The sequence below is a fragment of the Hevea brasiliensis genome, chromosome 9, assembly GCF_030052815.1.
Source record: "Hevea brasiliensis isolate MT/VB/25A 57/8 chromosome 9, ASM3005281v1, whole genome shotgun sequence".
NCBI classification, from domain to species: domain Eukaryota; kingdom Viridiplantae; phylum Streptophyta; class Magnoliopsida; order Malpighiales; family Euphorbiaceae; genus Hevea; species Hevea brasiliensis.
Genome location: NC_079501.1, coordinates 31,373,041 through 31,396,620, shown reverse-complemented (window position 1 = coordinate 31,396,620; position 23,580 = coordinate 31,373,041). Strand labels below are relative to the sequence as shown.

The 23,580-nt window shown below is 34.5% G+C and overlaps 1 protein-coding gene across 1 annotated transcript; it reads left to right on the top strand.

Annotated features, from left to right (window-relative positions):
• The first annotated feature begins 701 nt into the window (after nt 1–701).
• LOC110636587 (monodehydroascorbate reductase, chloroplastic/mitochondrial) lies at nt 702–12,118 on the top strand. Its single transcript, XM_058153690.1, is given in 18 exon segments — nt 702–1,121; nt 1,201–1,375; nt 1,466–1,565; nt 1,711–1,788; nt 2,049–2,120; nt 2,461–2,579; nt 2,661–2,745; nt 3,057–3,146; nt 4,195–4,296; nt 4,411–4,500; nt 4,704–4,784; nt 10,849–10,920; nt 11,003–11,097; nt 11,191–11,279; nt 11,404–11,466; nt 11,592–11,632; nt 11,845–11,935; nt 11,938–12,118. Coding segments are annotated over 18 exon segments (1,485 nt in total). The 5' UTR covers nt 702–1,111; the 3' UTR covers nt 11,970–12,118.
• The last annotated feature ends 11,462 nt before the right edge of the window (nt 12,119–23,580 follow it).

Genomic DNA, 23,580 nt, shown 5'->3' with positions numbered 1-23,580 from the left:
CCATCTTATTGAGAAATATTTTTTCTATTCAAATTAGAGAAAAAAAAAGTCTCTCTAAATTCATTAAGATTTTGAGTCACAAATTTAAGAAAATAAAATATGCAATTAGTAAGGTTGGTTGATTTAATAATATTTATAATTAATCTTTTAAATATTTTTTTTAATAATTAATTTTGATAAATATTAATCTTTTTAATTTTTTATACTTATTAAAAATTATTATTCCTATATAATTTCTATTTAAACACTTACATATAGAATAGAGAATTAAAAAATTGACAAAAAAAAAAAAAAAACCAATGATACTTAATTCTAATCCTTAATTGCTAATCCTATACAAGTAATACAAGTGAAATGAAAGATAAATGCTTATAATAATTTATAATTTAAAAATATTTGCAAAGAATAATTATATTCTAATTTAAATTTGCTTCATTCATAATTAGATATATTATCATTATGGTGTTTTAATTACAGTATTTAAAAATAAATTATTTTATGTTTATTTTTATTATTTAATATATATTTATTTTTATAATTAATTAAAAAGATTACCAATTCACCTGTGATTTACGTGTGGAAAAAATAGTAATTAACAAGTGACTCAAAAAATATTAACACTCAAAAATGAAGAATGGCCCAAATTATAATCCGCCCAGTTGCCTAGAGACGTAGACCAAGATGGGCTTGTGAAGTAAATAATAGAAAAACCCATGGACACGAGGAAAATCTTTGAACCCCGTGGTTAATTACTTGAAAAGAACGGCGGCGGTAGCACGGCGTAGTTCGTTGATCGTTGGCTCATGGTAACAGAATTGTACTAAAATAACAGCCTTCAATGGCGGATCGACGACACTGAGCTCAAGTCTAAACTGAAAATCTGCGTAACTTCTTCACCAGAAGGCCTAGAAAGAAGCAAAACCCCTTTTGCCTCTATTGACCAATAGCACGCAAACACACACGTACTGACTCGCTTTCCATTTCCTATTCAAAATTTTGTTCCTTGACCCTTCGGCCTGTTCTAGAGCCAACAACGCTCTCTCAAAAATTTTTATTTTTTTATTTTAATTAATTTATTCTCGTATAGATCATATATCTATAACATCAAACGATGTCTCCAGGTTCATCTCTCTCACTCTCTCACTCTCATACAATCCAAGCGCTACTGTATTTAAGCCCTAGCTTCTGATTTCTTTACAGTTCGGAAACTCATGGCTACCGTATCCAATTCGCTCTCTCTAAAGCACGGCTTATCTCTCTGCTCTCCACACTTTTCTTCTCTCAATCGAAGTTTCCACACTCCTACTGTTGGATATCGAACTGTCTACCGGAACTACGTCGTCGCGTCCTCTGCCTTCTCAAATGAGAATCGAGAGTCCGTGCAATTTGTCTTTTAATGTATTTATTCTTTTTTATGTTGTGCATTATGATTTATGATTTTAATTTTTTTTTCTCGTCGGTGTAGGTTTGTCATCGTTGGTGGCGGGAATGCGGCGGGATATGCTGCGCGGACTTTTGTCGAGCACGGAATGGCCGATGGAAGGCTCTGTATTGTGACTAAGGAGGTGGATTTTTCTTTTTTCAGCCTGTTGAAAGTGAAAACGTTAAATGCTGAATTTTTAGCTTGATTATTTTTATTTATTTGTTTATTTATTTATTTTTTGTAAATTGGGTGCATTTTGGTTGTGTTTTTGTTTTCTGTTTTTTCAGCCTCATGCTCCCTATGAGCGACCAGCTTTAACTAAAGGGTACTTGTTTCCTCTAGATAAGAAGCCCGCGCGTTTGCCTGTAAGAATTATGTTGCTTTCTTATGCTATTTTACTGGTGTTTTGCCTTGAATTTTTTTTGCGGCTTTTTTTTTTTTTAATTTAAACGTCCATTCGGTGTAAATTGCTGTTTATGACCTGTGAGCAAAAAATTTGAGCTTAGCAACTTCAATATTTGATTCAGTCTTTATTTATCTTGAGGGTCATTCTGTTTTTGTCCCATTTAAATGTTCATTTCAATCTTAAGTCCTAATTTTCATGTTCTGGTTTTAATTTTGGTAGGGATTTCATACTTGTGTTGGATCTGGTGGCGAAAGGCAAACTCCAGATTGGTATAAAGAGAAAGGGATTGAGGTACTCTCATTTTCCTTTTTTTGAAAGGGATTGACGTACTCTCATTTTCCTTTTTTTTTTTTTTGGTCTTCTTCTAAACTATTGGTTCCACTGAACATGCTTAAGAGTTTCTTGGTTTCATTCAAGTGTGTCAAAATATTTATGGGATATTTTTATTCTGGATATTGTGTATGGAGATTTATGAAGAAGCTTGTTGTGAATTGACTGCCCTGGCAAGCAATGCTGAAAAAGATTGAAACATTCCTAATTTCAGCGTTGTGATTTTTCCCCTCTTAATTTAGCATCTGCAAATTGGTATATATAATGCCCATTTCCTTTACTTTTGGTTTTTCTTGATTAGATGTTGTATGAAGATCCAGTGACAAGCATTGATATTGAGAAGCAAACACTCGCAACAAACTCAGGCAGGCTTCTCAAGTATGGAACTCTTATCATTGCTACAGGATGTACAGCATCGAGGTACCTTAATATTTTTTTCATCTAGTCACTGGTTACTGTCTACCTATGAAAAACTTGATTTCTCTAATGTCTTGGTCTTAGATTTCCAGAGAAAATAGGAGGAAATTTACCTGGTGTTCACTACATCAGGGATGTTGCAGATGCTGATGCATTAATATCATCTTTGGTAATTTTACTTTCATTCATTTATGCATTATTATTTGATAATTTGTTGTTAAAAACCTGCTTTTATGTTTCAAAAGCCTCCTACTGTATTTTTAAATCCTTATTTCCTACTGATAATCTTCAAAGTTTTTTTAAGGTTTAAGGATTGTTGAGTTGAGTTACTTGAGTATGGATATTCAAATGTTGTACTTGACCAATCAAAATCAAACTCTAGAATGTATGTTATGGACTGCTTATCTTCCAAATGTTGATTAGTTTTTTGAATTTGTTGCTTAGTCCTTGTTGTGAAAATAATTCTCCATTTTGTTATAGGAGAAGGCACGGAAGGTGGTGGTCGTTGGTGGTGGTTACATTGGCATGGAGGTTGCGGCGGCAGCTGTTGGTTGGAAACTTGATATTACAGTATGTATTCATGATAATGATAGTCTTAGAGCTTTTGTGACGGGTGTGACTAATCATCAATGTGATGTTCTTGAAAGTAGAGAACTCCTAATTTTCTTCATCTATGTTATTTTAAATTCATATTTCTCTGAATACTGGATGATGCTGCTTTTCTCAATTAACTTGCTATCTCTAGCATTTTAGACTAAATTTGGTTGCAACATTTAATTATCAAATTTCTATGAAACTTTAGCTTCAATTATCAATTTTTTTAATCTGTTGCTAGTTGATCCATTTTATATTTCGTCTTTTACATGAATTACTATAGGGAATTCTCTTAACTTATGAATTGGGTAATGCTTTGAAAATTTTGTTCCAAACTATAGCTGGTGATGCTTGGGAAATGGATTGATTTATGTTGGTTATTCTTTCTGAATGTAAAATGGAAATGACCAATCCTGTCTTTCTCACATTCATTCTTTAAGCCTTTTCTTCCTTTTTGATGAAAGTGATTGCCTCTGTTATGGTTCTGTCAAATCTGGTTATTGGGGGCATAAATCTAGAGAGTATGCTATGTTAGCAGCATTTTTACACGAAGTGGTTGCTCTAAATTCTGAAGCATGACTTCTGCAACTCTACAAGAAAATGACCCCAACCCCTCCCCTGATGACCATAGAATTGCATAAATGACGCACCAGCAAATCCTACTTCTTCAAACTTTAGATTCTGTGCACACTTCTAACATAACATTGACTTGCTGTTTAATGTAATAGAACCGTGTCATGGGAGGCAACATATGTAATGATTATACAGTTTGGATTATTTATTAGATTCTAACTCCTGATTGATTCATTGATAGACTAAATACCAAAAAAGAGCCCATTATCACACATTGATTTGTTTGCTAGACCTTCAATGCACATGTCATGACCCAAGTCCAAGTGGACTATTAGCCTAAAAACTGCGGTTGATGTTGATAACTTGTGTTTGCTTATTAGCTATTTTTAGTGGATCTAATGTGCTTGCTAAGTTTCAATCTGACTTGCACTTTTTTTTTTCTTTGAAATAGATCATTTTTCCAGAGAAGCATCTTTTGCAAAGGTTATTCACTCCTTCACTCGCTCAGAGATATGAAGAGTTATACAAAGAGAATGGTGTCAAATTCTTAAAGGTATTTTCTATCTCCCTTTCTAATGTGTATTAATACTTTTATTTGTTGCTTATAGGCCAATGTTTGAAGATAACCTTACTCCCGGCATTGTGATTTTCTTGTATCTCTGGCCAGGGTACCTCTATAAAAAACTTGGAAGCTGGTACAGATGGACGGGTAGCTTCTGTTAAACTTGAAGATGGATCTATTATAGACGCAGACACGGCAAGTCTAAAGCTTCTTTTCTTATTACTTCTATACTTAATTCATATTATTAAATTTGGTCTCTGATATACACATATAGATGGAAATTTGCAAGGCATGTTCCCTAATTAAGGGTCAAGATGGAGAAGGGTCTCTCTTTTCTCTTGGCCAAAAAGGCTTGAAGCAAATAACAAGTCTCTCTTCCCTTTTAATTTATTGTGCAGGTAATAATTGGTATTGGGGCAAAGCCAGCTGTCAGTCCCTTTGAAAGAGTGGGGTTGAATACCAGTTTTGGTGGAATACAGGTGAGCCCACAGCAAATATTTTTGTCTTACACTGAAATTATTCTTTGCCTTTCTGGCTCTGTATCAGCTTCTAACTGGTCTTTACATGTGTGAAGGAACATTCTGTTAGGATTGAAACCCTAACAGAGAAGAGTTAGAAGAATTTAGGAAGAAAGAAGAAGAAGTAGGGAGAGAGAGTAGAATCAGAAAAGAGAGAGAATTGTTATTTCTTCAGAAAGCATCAAAATGTCTTTACAATGAACTACCATAGAGTTTATAACTACTTGACAGCTATTTGACAACCATTTTCCCGCCAAATACAACTAACTACTTGACAGCTACTTGACAACTATTCTCCTGCCACTTACAGCTCATTCAACTAACCCTTATTTTGCCTCAGTCTTCTTCTCTGATATGTAACAATACCTCCCCCATTAGAACTTTCTTGTCCCCAAGAAAGTGTAGCTTCTGGAAACTGGTTCACGATAAAAGAATAGTCTTCCCAAGTTGCATCTTCTACAGGAAGGTTCAACCGATTAACCCCTGAAAAACATGGTGTTGATCTCTAGTAGTGGTTCTAGTTTGAAGAACCTGTTCTGGAGCTGCTATCACTGCATCTTCATGTACTGTAGGTAATTCAGAAAAGGGAACAATATTACTGCCCAACTTTTTCTTTAACATAGACACATGAAATACAGGATGGATTGAAGAAGTAGGAGGTAGCTGAAGCTTATAGGCCACTGTCCCAATCTTAGCTAGGATTTGGAAAGGCCCATAATACTTAGGAGAAAGCTTCAAATTGTGTCTTAATGCCACAGAAGTTTGCCTATAAGGCTGTAACTTCAAATAAGCCCAATCTCCCACCTTAAATTCCCTTTCAGACCTATGCTTATTAGCTTGCTGCACCATTCTATTCTGAGCCATCTGCAAATTCTCCTTAAGCAATTGATCCAGCTGCTGCCTCTGTTGTAAAAAATCCCCCACTGCTCCGACAGAGGGCAAGTCAGAAGGAATGATTGGAAGGAATGATGGTTTATAGCCATACAAAGCCTCAAAAGGTGACATCTTAATGGCACTATGGGAGGATGAATTATACCACCATTCTGCAAGTGAAAGCCAATTGCAAAAAGTTGATGGCTTGAGATGAACCATGCATTGCAAATAAGCCTCTAGACACTGGTTAAGTCTCTCGGTCTGCCCATCTGATTGAGGATGATAAGCAGAGCTATAAGACAAAGTAGTGCCCATGCATTTGAACAACTCCTTCCAAAATAGGCTTGTAAAAACTCTGTCCCCATCACTGACAATAGTAAGTGGTGCTCCATGAAGTTTAAACACATTATCCAAGAACAATTTAGCTACTGCAACAGCAGTATATGGATGAGCCAAAGGTATGAAGTGACCATACTTTGTGAATCTACACACTACCACTAGGATGGTGTCTTTCCCTTTCGACTTTGGTAAGTGGTCAATGAAATCCATTGTAATGTGTTGCCATGCTTGAGTAGGAACAGGCAATGGCTGCAATAATCCTGGTGCAGCACAGTGTTCACTTTTGCATCGTGCACATGTGTCACATTGTTGAATCCATACCATAATATCCCTTAACATCCCAGGCCAGAAAAAATGCTTTTTGAGCCTCAAATAGGTCACATTTACTCCTGAGTGTCCCCCCAAAGCACTATTATGGTATAATTCGATTAACTGCTTCCTCAAAGTTGTAGTAGAACCCACATACAACCTATCTTGAAAATAAAGAACACCATTCCTCAATTTAAACCCTGGATGAGCATTATTGTCTAAAGATAGCTGCTGCACCAATTGAGTTGCTTTGCAATCTTTATCATAACTTTGAATGAGATTATCCATCCATGTAGGGGAAATAGAAGAGTGTATAGCACCACAAGAGGACTCTTATCTTGCTGGTCTCCTAGATAGGGCATCAGCAGCCTTATTTTCAACCCCTCTTCTATATAAAATTTTATAATCAAGACCCAACAACTTAGAAATCCCCCTCTGTTGTAGATTAGTATGTAACCTCTGCTCCAGCAAGTATTTGATGCTCTCATGGTCAGTTTTAATAAAGAACTGACCTTGCTCAAGATAATTCCTCCACTTAGAAATGACAAAAGTAATTGCCAATAACTCCTTTTCATACACAGATAGGGACCGACTTCTAGGACCAAAAGCTTTGGAAATATAAGCTAGTGGATGGCCATTTTGTTGGAGAACAGCCCCTATACCCCAATTACTTGCATCAGTTTCAACAATGAAAGGAAGATTAAAATCTGGCAAGGCAAGTACTGGTGCTTCTGTCATGGCTCTTCTAAGAGTATCAAATGCCTCTTGAGCTTTCTCAGACCATTGAAATGAGTCTTTCTTGAGAAGATCAGTAAGAGGTTTGCTAATTATGCCATAGTTTTTCACAAACTTCCTGTAGTACCCTGTCAACCCCAAAAAACTCCTCAATTCTTTGACAAAAATTGGAGTTGGCCATTGCAGCATAGCCTGAATTTATTTTGGATCAGTAGCGACACCTTTAGCAGTTATAATGTGCCCCAAATACTCTATTTCTGTATGCCCAAAGGAACACTTGGATTGTTTAGCATAAAGCTGTTGCTCTTTCAAGATCTTAAAAACCTCCTCCAAATGCTGCAAATGAGATTCCCAATCCTTGCTAAAAATAAGAATGTCATCAAAAAATACCAACACAAATTTCCTTAAATGAGGTTGGAAGATCTGGTTCATTAAGGCTTGGAATGTGGCTGGTGCATTTGTCAGTCCAAATGGCATGACATTGAATTCAAAGTGACCATGGTGAGTTCTAAATGCTGTCTTAGGGACATCTTGAGGCTCCATTCTGATCTGATGATAACCAGCCCTCAAATCAATCTTTGAAAAGTACTTGGCCCCATTTAATTCATCCAACAAGTCATCTATAATGGGGATAGGAAATTTGTCCTTAACAGTCTTCTCATTCAACCTTCTGTAGTCTATACAAAACCTCCATGTGCCATCTTTTTTTTTAACTAAAAGTACTGGCGATGAAAAAGGGCTTGTACTTGGTTGGATTATTGAGGAAGCTAACATCTCTGAAACCAGCTTCTCAATTTCAGCCTTTTGATAATAGGGATACCTATATGGCCTAATATTAATTGGTTGTGTATTAGGTTGCAAAGGGATAGCATAGTTGTGACTTCTGAATGGTGGCAGCTGCTGAGGTTCTTTAAAAACCTCCTGATATTTCTTTAAAATAGACTGCAGTCCCAAATCTGCTACTGCAGCTTCACCAAATGTCTCCTTTTTAGGTGTTGAAGATGATCCAACTTGAGACTCCACTATACAAAGTAAGGGAGATTGAAAATCCACTCCATTTCTTCCAAATAAGTCATTAGAATGACATAACACAGCAGCCTTCCCTTTCCCTCTTTGCAATTTTAGTCCTTGTAAAACCACTTCCTTTCCTTCTTTCATAAAGGAAATCCTACAGGCTCTAAAATCAAAAAGCACTGGATTAAAGCTCCTAAGCCAATCCACTCCCAAAATCATATCAAAACTCCCCAATGCTAATATTCTAAAGTCAAATTGAAACTTATAGGACTGAATTTTCCACAAACTGCTGACACTGATGACTGCACTTCAATTTTCTCCCATCAGCTACTGTTATTGTTGTAGCAGGTATATCCACTAACTCCAACTTAAGTTCCTCAGCCACTTTCTTGTCGATAAAACTACTATTGCTGCCACTATCAATTAAAATCACTATTTCTCTATTCTTATGGATCCCTAAAATTCTAATAGTTTCTGCCCCTTCACTCCCCTCTACTGCATGAACAGAAAGCATAAGTTCTCCTTGATCACCCACATCTTCCATTTCCTCTGCCACCTCATGCCAAACCTCCTCTCCATTCCCATCTTCTTGCTCTCCAACTTGCAAAGATGCTAATGTCTTAGTTTTACATTGATGGCCTGGAAAGTATTTGTCACCACATTTATAACAGGGTTTGGATTGGAATCTGGAGTTTGAGTTGTTCTGGACAATAGATTTGGTAAGATTAGCATTGGAATTTTGGTTAACAAAAGAAGTACTTCCAATAGAAGTTGGTTTACTGGTAGTAGGAGCAGAATTTAGAGCTTTACTGGTCAAATCTGGATTTGGTGGTTTAGGGGGGTAAGGAAACAATTGATTAGGTTTGGAGTAGGAATTATATGGAGTGAAATTGGAAGTGACAGATCTTGGGTTGTAATTGAAGGTTTTATTGAAGGTTCTATTCTTTTTTGTATCCCATAACTGTTCTTGCAGCCTAGCAATCTCCATTGCATCAACTAAAGTAGTTGGTTTCATCATTCTCACTATTAATCTAATTTCATCCTTAAGCCCTCCAATAAAGGCAGAAAGAAAATAAGCCTCTCCCAAATCTGGCATAACCCTTTCCATCCTTATCCTCAAATCCTCAAAGATATCTTGATATTCTTCTAAGGAATTTTCTTGCCTAAGCTTCATAAATTCTTCCACAATATCTTCCAACCCTTGTTCCCCAAATCTACGACAAATTCCCTTTTCAAACTCCTCCCAAGAATGGTTTTCCCCTCTATTCCAGTTTTGAAACCAAGCATCTGCCCTATCAACCAAAAACAAACTAGCAATTCCAATCCTTTGGTCCTTAGGTACTTTGTAAACCTCAAAATATTTCACACATTTCCGTAGCCAAACCCTAGGTTCCTTTCCCCCAAAAGTAACCAATTCAATTTTAGGCAAAAAAGGATTCATACCTTCATTGTTATAGCTATTTCCATAACTTTCTTGATCCTTCAACTGCTGATTAACAGGAGGAGTGGGTAACAGTCCCCTATCCTCGGCTTCTCTAATACCAGATCCCGCACCAACTTCCCCAACAACATCTCCTATTCCTTTATCCTTGCTCAATTTGCTCATAAAGGCTCTCATATCCCCTCGCAATGCATCATTATCCCTAGCTGACTGATTAATTTGCTCCTGCATTTTCTCTATCTGATCTGAGAAACTTCTCATCTTCTCCTCTAATTCTGCCAACTTGACCATCTCAGGACCTATTACAACAGATCTAGTCATTGTTGCGATCTACAACAATGAATTACCCACTCAATTTCCCCTTCGTAAAGCTCTGATACCAAATGTTAGGATTGAAACCCTAACAGAGAAGAGTTAGAAGAATTTAGGAAGAAAGAAGAAGTAGGGAGAGAGAATAGAATCAGAAAAGAGAAAGAATTATTATTTCTTCAGAAAGCATCAGAATGTCTTTACAATGAACTACCATAGAGTTTATAACTACTTGACAGCTATTTGACAACCATTTTCCCGCCAAATACAACTAATTACTTGACAGCTACTTGACAACTATTCTCCTGCCACTTACAGCTCATTCAACTAACCCTTATTCTGCCTCAGTCTTCTTCTCTGATATGTAACACATTCATGATCTAGTCTTTTAGATAAATTTAATATTGATAATCTATATCATGTAGAAGTAGAACTAGGGAATTTAGGACCAAGAGAAACGAATTCTCTAGAAAACAATGAGAAACAAATTCTCAAATTGAAGAGGAATTCTCAATAATTTTATTATCTCAATAATAATCATAATAATTAAGCTTATGAATAATAGAAAATTTAGCCCTATTTATAGAGCTTACAACCAATAAAACCCTAATTGAAATCTAATTAATAAATCCTAAATAAACTTAAATTAAAATAATAATAAGTGTAATAATAATAAAACTCCAAACCTAATAAAATTCTTAAACTTCCTAATTCTACATTGAATATAACTCCTAATTCTAATCTTCCTATACTACATTATTATATCAAGTCTTAAAGGGCCATGATTTTGTGTAATAATCATTACTGCACTATATTGTTAATTTGTTATAACTGCAGATTAGTAGATCAAATGTGTTAATTCAACTGACTCAATTGAACACAGCAGGATTTTATTAACAAGCATGTGAAATTTGGATTGCCTATTTAGTTTGTAAAGTGTTCCGACCTTTTTATTGGAACATTTATAGATAAGGTATCCGAGCATTTGTATTTTTTGAATCTCAGGTTGATGGTTTGTTCAGGACAAATATACCTGGAATTTTTGCAATTGGAGATGTCGCAGCATTCCCCTTAAAGGTATATATCTGAGAAATAAGCTTTGTTCCTTTTTATTTATTTATTTTGATAGTCTTAAAGTACTTGTGGTTTACCTGGGCAGATGTATAACCGTACAGCAAGAGTTGAACATGTAGACCATGCTCGTAGATCGGCACAGCATTGTGTTAAAGCATTACTTACTGCTCAGACTACCTTGTAAGTTGTAATCTTTTCTATGATGGATAAATTCTTGGGCTTAAAATATGTTGCAGTTGCTTTTCTTATGCTGATATCCTATTTGATGTCCAGATATGATTATCTCCCATACTTTTATTCAAGGGTATTTGAGTACGAAGGGAGCCCGAGAAAAATATGGTGGCAGTTTTTTGGAGACAATGGTATAAATCTATTAAGAGTTTTACGATTTCATTCTTGTGTCATGTTTAAGGAATATTTCTCTATTTGATTATCTTCTGTACATTTTGTGATTATTTAACTCACTATTACTTGTCTAATTTGAAGTTGGAGAGACAATAGAGATTGGGAATTTCGATCCTAAGATTGCAACTTTCTGGATAGATTCTGGTAATACAAATCAAGTCCACTTTCTCTCTCTCTCTCTCCCTCACACACATTCCGGCACAATCCTGCATAGATAATTATTTATCATTTGCGGAGAGATAGTATAGTTAATTCTTGCTTTGCCACAGGCAAACTGAAAGGAGTTCTGCTTGAAAGTGGAAGTCCCGAGGTATTCTTTCTAAGCCCATTTAGATTTGGGAGTTGGGATTAGTGTAGAGCAGATTTCTTCCCCCTCCCTTATTTTTTAAGATTTTATTTTCCGAAAGAGGCTTGGATTAATATCAGTTTGAAGAACCTGCTCCCCCATTTTCTTGCTCGTTCGCTGTTCTTAGTAAGTTCTACAATTTTTTACTTTGCTAATGTTGTTATATGATGTTTTAGGAATTTCAACTTCTTCCGAAACTTGCAAGGAGCCAGCCTAGTGTTGATAAATCCAAGCTTCAGAAAGCATCTTCAGTTGAGGAGGCGCTACAAAAGCTCAGGAATCCCTACATGCTGCAGTTTAGTTGAGAATTACGTAACCAGTTTTAAATATAATAAAGTTTATCGCTAAAAATTTTTTTACAGTTGATGCTTTATGTTATTGACAGTGGTTTATATTAGTAAGATGTGACTTTCTAAAATTTCCTAATAAATTTTATTATAAGTATTTAACCATTCATCTCCTTTATTAATTATGTTACATTAGTTTTATTTATGTAATTATATAATTGTTGAATTAAAAACTCTTGATGTTTATATCTATTTAATTTAATTTTAGAAATTTTAAAAATGTATTGCGTCTGATGATTTTCCTGCTAAAAATTAAATAACCATTGTCACTACCTCAAAAAGCATCATCCTTCGCTCATCTGCTTTACATACTAACAATTTCATTTCTATATTTAAGACAAAATTGAAGAGCAAACCGTTCAGAAAATTATAGGTAAGGTTTTCCCCCAAATGATTTTTTTTTCAAAGAATTTATAATCTCATTTTATAAACATCGTGAAAAGTTGCTTTCAAAAGAATTGCCAATTTGATTTGCTAAAAGCCTTCACGGTTATTTACTGATTCATGTTAGGGTATTTTAGTACACTTTTTTATTTGTTTTATAAGAAAATATTAGAATTGTTATATTTTTAATTTAAAAAACCGATTATTTTAATACTTTCAACATGAATTCAAGTATATATTTACGATGCAAAATTTTACATGTTTTATGTTTGATGCTTCACTAATCTTCATGGAGGGGCACTCTCCCTGGTTAGTTGATTATCATTCTTGGACCCGCCCTTTGTTTTAAGCTGAATGATTTTGCCAGAGGATGCTTTATGCAGAGAGAGAGAGAGAGGGGCACTATCTAATTTCACAAATTTTTGGAAGGACTGATTTCTAGGCAAAAATGAATTGCTTTTGATCTTCTGGATGTCCCAACTAGGCAATAACTTGCTCCATTGCATAACTTGTTAGAGATTTGGGGATAAATATTTGGTAAAAAAATAGTCGTCTTTTCTCTTTGTTCCAACGAAGTATTGTGTCTTTCAAGAAACCATAATTAGAGGGATGAAAAATCTATATGGACTGCAAAACAATCAGATTTGGTAATTGACCAATCAAAGTACATGGCATGGTGGAAAAGCATTGAAGTTTGATGACAATCTAAGATGGCATGCATGTAATTGAAGGACAAGTTTTTTAACGCATCCCAGCAGACCTAATGCTAATTACGTCAAATTTTGTGTTTGCTTGTTGAATTATATTTCTGGTTAATACTTTGATTACTAGAGAAACTTGGATCCATACAAGTGGAGATCGTCATTGCTAGGCAATTCATGTAGTAGTCAACAGAATGGGTGACTTTGGACAAACAATTGTGTTCAAGTAATCTTTTCATTGGTGGACGGTAAATCTGGCTTTGTTGAGAGAACAACTTGTGGCTTAAATATGAGGAAGAATTTAGGAGAATAACCACAAATGACTTGAATAGAATAGAGAAATTGGCTTTTAGGCTTACCAGTGGACAGATGCAGAAAAGTTGCAGGGTCTGAACAGGTTGGCCTCCAGACTTGAAGGCTGATAACAACTAGAATAGTAATAATAATAATAATAATAATAATTGATGATGAGCATGAAGCCAATTGTTTATTGGGGTGTCGGGGGACGGATGAGTAGCCATCCAAATAGCAGACCATAAATTTACTTGTAATCTGTAGGGTCAATATTTAATTAAATGAAAGAGAAATTAACGAATTGGAGTATTAATTAACTTGTTTTCCTAAACATTTTTTATTTGGTGACAAAACATTTTTAAATGGTAACTTTTAGCCATCCTAATAGGCACAGCTAACTCTTTCTTCTTGTTTCTCTTATCTTTAATTTTAAATTTTCAGCTGACCTATTCACCTTGGGCTATTTTGGAGTTGTACCAATCGTGCTTACGTTGCTAGTCGAAGTCGTTGTCTCAAAATTAGCTTCCAAGTTCATCTTCTTCAATAGTCGGTGATGAGAAACAGCCGCCAGGCACGTCAATGTATAATTTTATTCTACAGTCGTTTTAGCCTGTCACACAATGGAATTGATTGACTAACTAGGCTTCAACAAAACAGTTCAAAATAACAAAACTAATAAAACAAAAGGAAAAAACAATCTCAACTTAATTCAATTAAATTTTTATTTCAAAAATTTATTGGGGTCGGCTATATGGATTCTCTTTCTTCACTTTAAACGATTTTGGATTAAATCCTCGAAAATATGTAATGCTTCTATATCATGTTGTACTACTCTCCTCAAAAGGAAAAAACAATCATAGCTTAAAAAAAAAAACTGCAAGTTTTAGTTTTGATCTGACCATTTTAAAAAGGTTTGGATGATTTTATTGGGTATTACGATTATTTATTAATTGGTCTTCATATTAATAATTATATTACAATATTTGTGATTTAAAATATGAGTGATAGAAATATATGGATAATTACTTTTATACTATGTAAAACTTATATTTCAGTGTTATTTTTAATTTGAGTTGCATTTCTAATTAAATTAGAATTAAGAAGCTAGTATTATAAATATAAATATTGTGAAGGGGGTTTTTTGGCTTTCGTTTATTATTGAGATGGGCTTTCGTCAATCGAGAGAGTGGCTTTTTGCTTGTTGGAAAGAGTGGCTTTTTGCTCATAAAGATGGGGCTTTCACTCATTGCAGATTGCAATCCCATAGAGTAGAGATGTTTTAACCTAGGGTGGAGAAAGTGTATAAAATTCAAGGGAAATGAATTCTTGTTCATTGATAAAAGGCTATTATTGTCCATGTAGTTGAACTTGAAGATACTCTTTGTGGTAGTTAAAGTAATAAATATATTAGATTATGTCTAGAGGAGAATGAACATGACTAGTCAATGTATTTACCATGAGTAGTTATGATGTGAGAGTTCTCTTGGGTGTAATAGGAGTTGATGGGTAAATAGTTTTAAGCTTGTAATTGATGATTTATTATTGAAGATAGTGGAAAATTGCATGCTTGTGGATATAACTTTATATTGAGAGGGTGAACCAAGTAAATTTTGCGTGGTTTGATTGTTTTATTTCTTTCTAATTTATATGCTTTCGCGATGCACAACATATTCCATCAATAAAATGATCATTGTGTCTATTTTTTTTTCACATTTAGCAATTAGCTATAGATGAAAAGATTAAAATTTTCTTACTATCAACACAATCATCCTTTGCCCTCTCCTTATCATTCTTCCTCCTCCCTACTTTACCCCTTATGTATCTATTAGAATTAATTTGCCTAACACCTCCCTCTACCCCTGTATCCCTACCTTCACCACCAACCATCACCTCCTCACATTTAACCCTTGATTATGCTCCCTTTTAAGTATCGCTTAGTTTTGTCATCTTGCTATTCGCCTTTACTTTTGTCAATAGGTTTTGCAACCTCATAAAACTCAAACTGATGGCTTTTGAGCGAAAGCATGAAAATTGTTAGATTAGAACATTGAATTCAAAATTTTTCTTTTAAGGTTTCATGCATCATGCAATATCCATTATATACCTAATTGATTTCAATGTTCAAATGCATATTAAAATACTTTTAATATGTATTAGGATCTATATTTCCCATTTAAGATTTTTGAATTAACAGATTCATTCATTAGAATCCTAGATTAATATAAGAACATGTGCACTAACCTTTTGATGCACTGTAGATGTGTTTGGTACCTTTGGGAAGCACCTAGGACCTTAAATGTTGTCCCTCTAGTTTGTCCACACTAAGATCACCAATGGCAGCCCCTTGAATAGCTTCTCAAGCCTTGCCAACCAATTAGAAATTAGGGATTTGCCTTTAGGGAGGTTGTAGATGTATATAGGAAACTAGAAACAATTTCTAGCAATTTTTTATTCAAGAGAACATGGGCAATTCTCTTTGAATTGATGAGAGAAGAAGAAGATGAAGAGAGGAAGAAGGCTCTATGGGTGGCGGTACCTTTGAGAGAAAATCAGAATGTTATATTTTAGTTTTCATTCTTTCCCTTTTATAATTAGGTCATCACTCAAAACTCTTGCCACATGTCATTTTCTGATTGCATCTTAGTTTAATTGACCTAATCACATTAAGCCAAGTGTCAAAGCTAGATTTAATCTTGACTTTGATCATCATGCATGATTGGAAGACAAATGGCAAGCTTATATGGTGCCATGTGTCACCATCTCATGGTGCCATGTGGCACCACATGTCACCCTGTGAAATGACTAAATTACCCTTGCGTTGTAATTTTGAGTTCTCAACCTAAAATAATTATTTCTCCTCTTCTAATCAATTTATATCAAATATAAATTAATTAATTAATCTCTATTAATTAATTTCTCATAATTAAATTCATATTTAAACACTTTAAATATAAATTTAACTTATACTATACATCCAATAACCTAGATTTGGTTTCAAGCCATGCTAGGGACTTTGCAATCTTATTGCAAACCAAACCTATTTAATTAATCAATTAAACTCTTTAATTAATTAATTAATTAAATCACATTTAATTTAGTGATTACTTGTGTATGTGTGTGACTCACTAGGCTCATCACTGATTGACAATAAGATATGATATCAAACTCTTAATATCATCAGAAATTTTTCTTACCATAAATGATTTCTCTAAATTATTTTAGACATCTCATAGACCAAGGTTAACACCTAGCATAGCATGCCATGGCCACCCAATCAGTAATAAGGAATACCTTAAATGAACCTATAATCATATGTTACCATGCACTAGAATCTCTCTGTTACAAAATCTCAATTCGAGCTGGAGTCATGGTTTATGTCAAACCCCATTTGCTATAATATTATGTTCTCTTTCAATTCTAATTCTTGATTAAAAAGATTTTCTCATCAGAAACTCTTTTCTGATTAAATCTGTCTGTCCTGGTCAGGAACTTGAAACATTAAGAACAATTAAATAAACATAGGATTTTATCCCTATTTATTTAGGGTAACAGATTCCATCTTGATCAACACCTACCTCCATATATAACTAGTAGGAGCCAACACATGCCCATATACCCATACACAGTACAAGTATGAAAGCAGTATCAAACTCAAATCACCTATATACAAGATAACTGTGTTATCTCAGGTCTAAAGATTATATGCACTGATATGATTTATGACAATGCATTGACAAGAGTAAACTCCACATGCTTGTCATAAGTGTCACTGGTTCGGCCTACTTATCATGTATAAGTGCCTATCATGTTTTTTATATGGTATGAGACTCACTATTTCATCTTATTTATATCTCATATAAATACCTTGGGAACAAACATGAATACAATCTTTCTAGATAAGTCAAGTCCTGTGTGAAGTATCTTTGATTGTGAACCAATTTATGATACTTTATGCTAGAAATACTGTCACTCATATTCTTAACAACTTAAGAATAGAATTTCTAATAAAAAATCAATGGACCTTTTCTATTACACATAAATATATTATGTAAACGGAAAAGTGAAATTGCCTTTTTATTAATAAAACATGTACAAGATACATACTAAATGATATGCTCTAGGGCATACTACTAACAATCTCCCACTAGCACTAGAGCCATTCATTACAATACCTTAGACCCATCTTCTCAATATGTCGATCTAACTGAGCTTGTGACATAGGCTTAGTGAATGGATCAGTTGGATTTTCAGCTGATGCTATTTTCTGCATGGCTACATCACCTCGCCCAACTATCTCTCTGATAATGTGGTAGCGCCTTTCTATGTGTTTTGATTTCTGGTGAGACCGGAGTTTCTTAGCCTGTATGACTGCTCCATTGTTGTCACAGTAGAGTGAAACTGCTGACTCAATGGAAGGAGCTACTGCAAGTTCTGTCACAAACTTCTTTATCCAAACAGCTTCCTTTGCAGCATTTGATGCGACAATATATTCAGTCTCTGTAGTGGAATATGCAGTCGTACTCTATTTGAAACTCTTCCAACTGACTGCACCTCCATTACAAATGAACACATACCCAGAGGTAGACTTTCTATCATCGATATCTGATTGGAAATCTGATTCAGTATAACCATTCAATTGCAAGTCACTACCTCTATATATCAAGAATTAATCCTTAGTTCTTCTTAAGTACTTAAGGATATTCTTGACAGCTATCCATTGTTCTAAACCTGGATTGGATTGAAACCTGCTAGTCAAACTAACAGCATATGCGATATCCGGCCTAGTACACAAACTTTCAATAGCCAAAGCATATGGAATCCTGGCCATTTTATCTCTTTCTTCAGGTGTCTTTGGAGATATCTCTTTAGAAAGGTGGATACCATGTCTCACTAGTAACAATCCTCTCTTGGAATCAAGCATGTTAAACCTCTTTAACACCTTTTCCAAGTATAGACTTTGGGATAAACCAATTATTCATTTTGCTCTATCTCTATATGCGAATCCCAAGAATATAGGTTGCCTCTCCTAGGTCTTTCATGGAGAATGTATTTGACAACCATACCTTTACAGTTGTCAACATACCCGTGTCATTACCCATCAACAAAATATCATCCACATATAAGACAAGGAAAGTGACAGCACTATCACTAACCTTTTTATATACACATGGCTCATCCTCATTTTTGATAAAACCAAATGACTTAATGGCTTCATCAAAATGGATATTCCAACTCCTCGAAGATTGTTTCAACCCATAAATGGATCGCTTTAGCTTGCATACCTTGGAACCATCTTGGGATTCTAAACCCCTAGGCTGTTCCACGAAAATGTTTTCTTTAATGTATCCATTGAGAAAAGTTGTTTTGACATCCATCTGCTAAATCTCATAATCATAGTATATAGTTATAGCTAATAGAATCCTAATTGATTTAAGCATGGCAACAGGCGAGGAAGTCTTCTCATAGTCGATTCCTTGCCTTTAGCGAAACTCTTTCGCTACAAGTCTTGCTTTATAGGTCTCTGCCTTTCCATCAGAACCAATTTTCTTCTTAAAAACCCATTTGTTCCCTATAAGTACAATACCTTCAGGTGGTTCAACAAGATCCCAAACTTGATTCTTATACATGGAATCAATTTTGAATTTCATAGCATCAATCCATTTTGAAGAGTCTATATCTGATATAGCTTCTTCATAGGTAAGTGGATCATCTCTACGATCTACTTCTTCATGAGTAGACAACTCTTATTCTTCTTCATGAAGAAAACCATATCTCACTGGTGGGTGAGATATCCTGGTTGATCTGCGAGGAATTACTGTAGATGTTTCATCAACAGGTATAGGTTGACTAGATAGATCTATATCCATCTGATTTGTTGGTTGGTCAGAATTCTCCAATTCTAACTCTATTTGCCTTCCTTTGCCTCATTCTTGAACAAACTATTGTTCAAAAAATGTCGCATCTCTACTTACCACAACCTTTTGTGATGTAAGTAAATAAAAATAATATCCAAAACTCTCTTTTGGATATCCAACAAATTGACCTTTTTCTGATCTGGTTTCTAATTTATCAGTGTTCAGCTTTTTGATATAAGCTGGACAACCCCAAATCTTAACATGCTTAAGACTTGGTTTTCTTCCATGCCATATCTCATAAGGTGTGGAAGATACTAATTTTGATGGAATCCTATTCAGAATATGCAAAGCTGATTCTAATGCAAATCCTTAAAAGGAGATTGGCATATCAGTATAACTCATCATACTATGTACCATATCTAATAGGGTACGATTTCTCCTTTCAGATACACCATTCAGCTGTGGTGTTCCTGGAGGAGTCAGCTGGAAAACAATTCCATGCTCTTTCAAGTATTCATCAAATTCAGTACTCAAGTATTCACCTGCACGATCTGATCGAAGAGCTTTAATACTTTTTCCTGTTTGATTTTCTACTTCAGATTTAAATTCTTTGAACTTTTCAAAAGATTCATGTTTGTATTTCATCAAATACAAATACCCAAACCTTGATTTATCATCAGTAAAGGTAATAAGGTAATAAAAACAACCTTTAGCCATTTTTTTAAATGGACCACATACATCACTATGTATTAGCTACAAAATATTTTCAGCTCTTAGCCCTTATCCAACAAAGGGTGATCTAGTCATTTTGCCCTGAAGGCAGGATTCACAAGTTGAAGTAGGTTCAGAACCTAATGAGGATAGAATTCCCATTTTCTCCAGTTCTGCAATCCTATCTTCTGTAACATAACCTAATCTTAAGTGTCAAATATATTTTGAACTTGAGTTGATTTTCATCATGGCATTGCATTCTTTTAGATTGCATGCATTCATTTTGTGTTTATTATTATTATTATCCAAATAATAAAGACCATCATGCATATAACCTAAGCCAACATATTTATTTCCAAAATAAATATTACAAACATCATCTGTGAACTGAAATTCATAGCCATTTCTAGTCAAACTAGATATAGAAATGATGTTTTTAAAAGCATCAGGTACATTTAAGATATTATTCAAACACAAAACATGTCCAGACATGTAAAAAGATTTAGATCCTATGGCTAAAGCTTCAACAGTTGAGCCATCGCCAATTCAGAGTCTAACATATCGAGAATGCAAGCTGCTACTGTTTGCTAGTTCCTGCATATCATAAGAAATGTGAGAACTAGCACTAATATCTAAAACCCAAGCTGTAAATGAACTATGAGCATCATCAACATCTAAATAACAAGATATAGACATATCTTCTGAAGGTGTATCCTTCTTGTCCTTTAGAGAAGCAAGATACTCTGGGCAGTTCCTTTTCTAGTGCCCATCCTTCTGGCAGTGGAAATACTTTCCTTTACCTCCATTAGCTTTGGTCTTCCCTTTTTGTTTAGCTATCTTCTTAGAAGGACCAGGAATTTGAGGTTTCTTTTTCTTATTACCCTTCTTCTTGTTGGACTTTCCAGTAGAAGAAGATGCAATCAAAGCTACCTCTTTTCCTTTATTGCCCAGCATATTCTTTTGGGCAATAACCAGCATGTTAAGTAGACCAGCCAAGGTATATTCCTACTTAGTCATATGAAAATTTGTTATAAAATTCCCAAATGACTCAGGAAGGGACTGAAGAATCAAATCCGTCTGCAGTTGGAAATCCATGTTAAAGTCAAGATGTTCCAATTGCTCAATAAGCAGAATCATCATGTGAACATGATCCCCAATATTTTATTTCTCAGACATCCTCATGTGAAATAGCTGCCTAGATATCTCATACCTGGCATTCCTGCTATGTTCACCGTACAACTCTTGTAGGTGAAGGAGGATCTCACTTGCATATTGCATGTTCTCATGTTGCTTCTGTAACTCATTACTCATAGAAGTAAACATGTAACACTTGGCTCTCATATCATGCTCCTTTCACTTGTCCAAAGTATTATGTTCCTCTTGAGTGGCCTCTGGAGGTAAGGAACCAAGAACATTTAAGTCTAGAACATATCCTATATGTTCAAGGTTCAAGACAAATTTCAAATTTCTTAGCCAATCAGAAAGATTAGGTCCTGTCAACCTATTGTGATCAAGTATGCTCGCAAGGATATTGGATGGTGGTGGTTGTGGTGTGCTCATTATTATCAGAAAATTAACTGCAAAAAATAACTAGATTAATTAGTAAATGTATCATGTAATTAACTAAAATGATTATGGTCTTTTAATCAAATTGGTCATCCCACCAACTTAGCAAATCCTACACTTCCAAAGTAGAAAACGGAAATCCTAGTTGGATGAATTTCTAGTGGGTGATTGAATTCTTATAGTCTTATTGATTATCCTCAGGCACATCCATTATTGGAATTACAATAAACTGTAAGTGAGCAACTCCTTGCCCATCACATCTCATGTGAGATTCAATCATTTACCTAGCCCATAATGCTCAAAATCTCAAGCACATCCATTATTGACTTATCTTGCATTAGTTAAATTGATCCCATTGAGCCAGTAAACATGCAAATAATTTTAATGTCCTCAGGCACATCCATTATTGGCCACCAAACCATTTACATATTTACAACATCTCATGCTTAACAATTATTCTTAAGAAAATCTCTTAAATTAATTGCATCATATGTAAGTATTTAAAATTTCTTAAAATAATTACCTCAATGGAGGGCCCATGATATAATTACCTTTAATTATACCATTTCCAACTTAATCATTTGTTTGAAAGATTTTGTGGCCAGCCTAATTACTATTATGGTCTCACTTTGCACATTATCCAATTAGCATGCATATATCATATACTTGCATACATTCCCATACATCTCATGCATTCATGGATAAACATATAAATCTGGTATGATCATGGACTTTTTAAGGGATTCAATAATGAGCCACCAAGAATTAAATCAGGGCATTCCTAAGTGCATTTCTATCATTCATATTACAAGAGTTGCTGAAGGAGTACATAATCAACACTTGATCTTGAATTCCTGCCACTGGTCCCACCAATGCTCTTGACCTCCTTGATCTTCTTGCAATCCATTACATTGTAATCCTTGGCATACCAAGGCGAATTTACAAGAACATGGACTTTAAAGTCCTCAAATAAATGAAATTACAACCCAAAAATATTACAACCTTTATAATACATGCCACTAAAATTAAATTAATTAATTTACAACCCAAAGAAAAATAAAAGAAATAAATCCAATCACATTGGTCTTTTATTGTCCATGATCATCCATCATGCAATCACCATTTAACAATTAAATAAAACATACATACTAAGATTAAATTAAATATCTCATATTCAACTAAAAAATCCAGATTTGAATATCATTCAAACAAATTTAAAAATTTAGATTTGAATCACATTCAAACAAATTTAAAAATTCAGATTTGAATCACATTCAAACAAATTTAATTGTGTGATTATAATTCCTAATTAAACAATTTAATTAGTCATAGGCATAATTATGGGCATCAAAGCATACAACAATTGCACAATTGAAGTCCAATACAATGCGCACTATGGTGGTGCTCAAATCATGCGCACTAAGGTGCACAACCAAGCATGCCACCACACTCTTCTTTGCAACCAGTAATGAATCAATCATCTTATGATCAAATCACACAATTAAATCATATATTAAATAATCTAAATGGAAAATATAGTGGCTCTGATACCAATTGAAGGAGCGGAAGCATGAAAATTGTTAGGTTAGAACATTGAATTCAAAAATTTTCTTCTAGGGTTTAATGCATCATGCAATATCCATTATATACCTAATTGATTTCAATGTTCAAATGCATATTAAAACACTTTTAATATGTATTAGGATCTATATTTACCATTTAAGATTTTTGAATTAACAGATTCATTCATTAGAACCTTAGATTAATATAAGAACATATGCATTAACCTTTTGATACACTGCAGATGTGTTTGGTACCTTTGGGAAGCATCTAAGACCCCAAATGTTGTCCCTCTAGTTTGTCCACACCAAGATCACCAATGGCAGCCCTTTGAACAGCTTCTCAAGCCTTGCCAACCAATTAGAAATTAGGGATTTGCCTTTAGGGAGGTTGTAGATGTATATAGGACACTAGAAACAATTTCTAGCAATTTTTAATTCAAGAGAATATGGGCAATTCTCTTTGAATTAATGAGAGAAGAAGAAGAAGAGAGG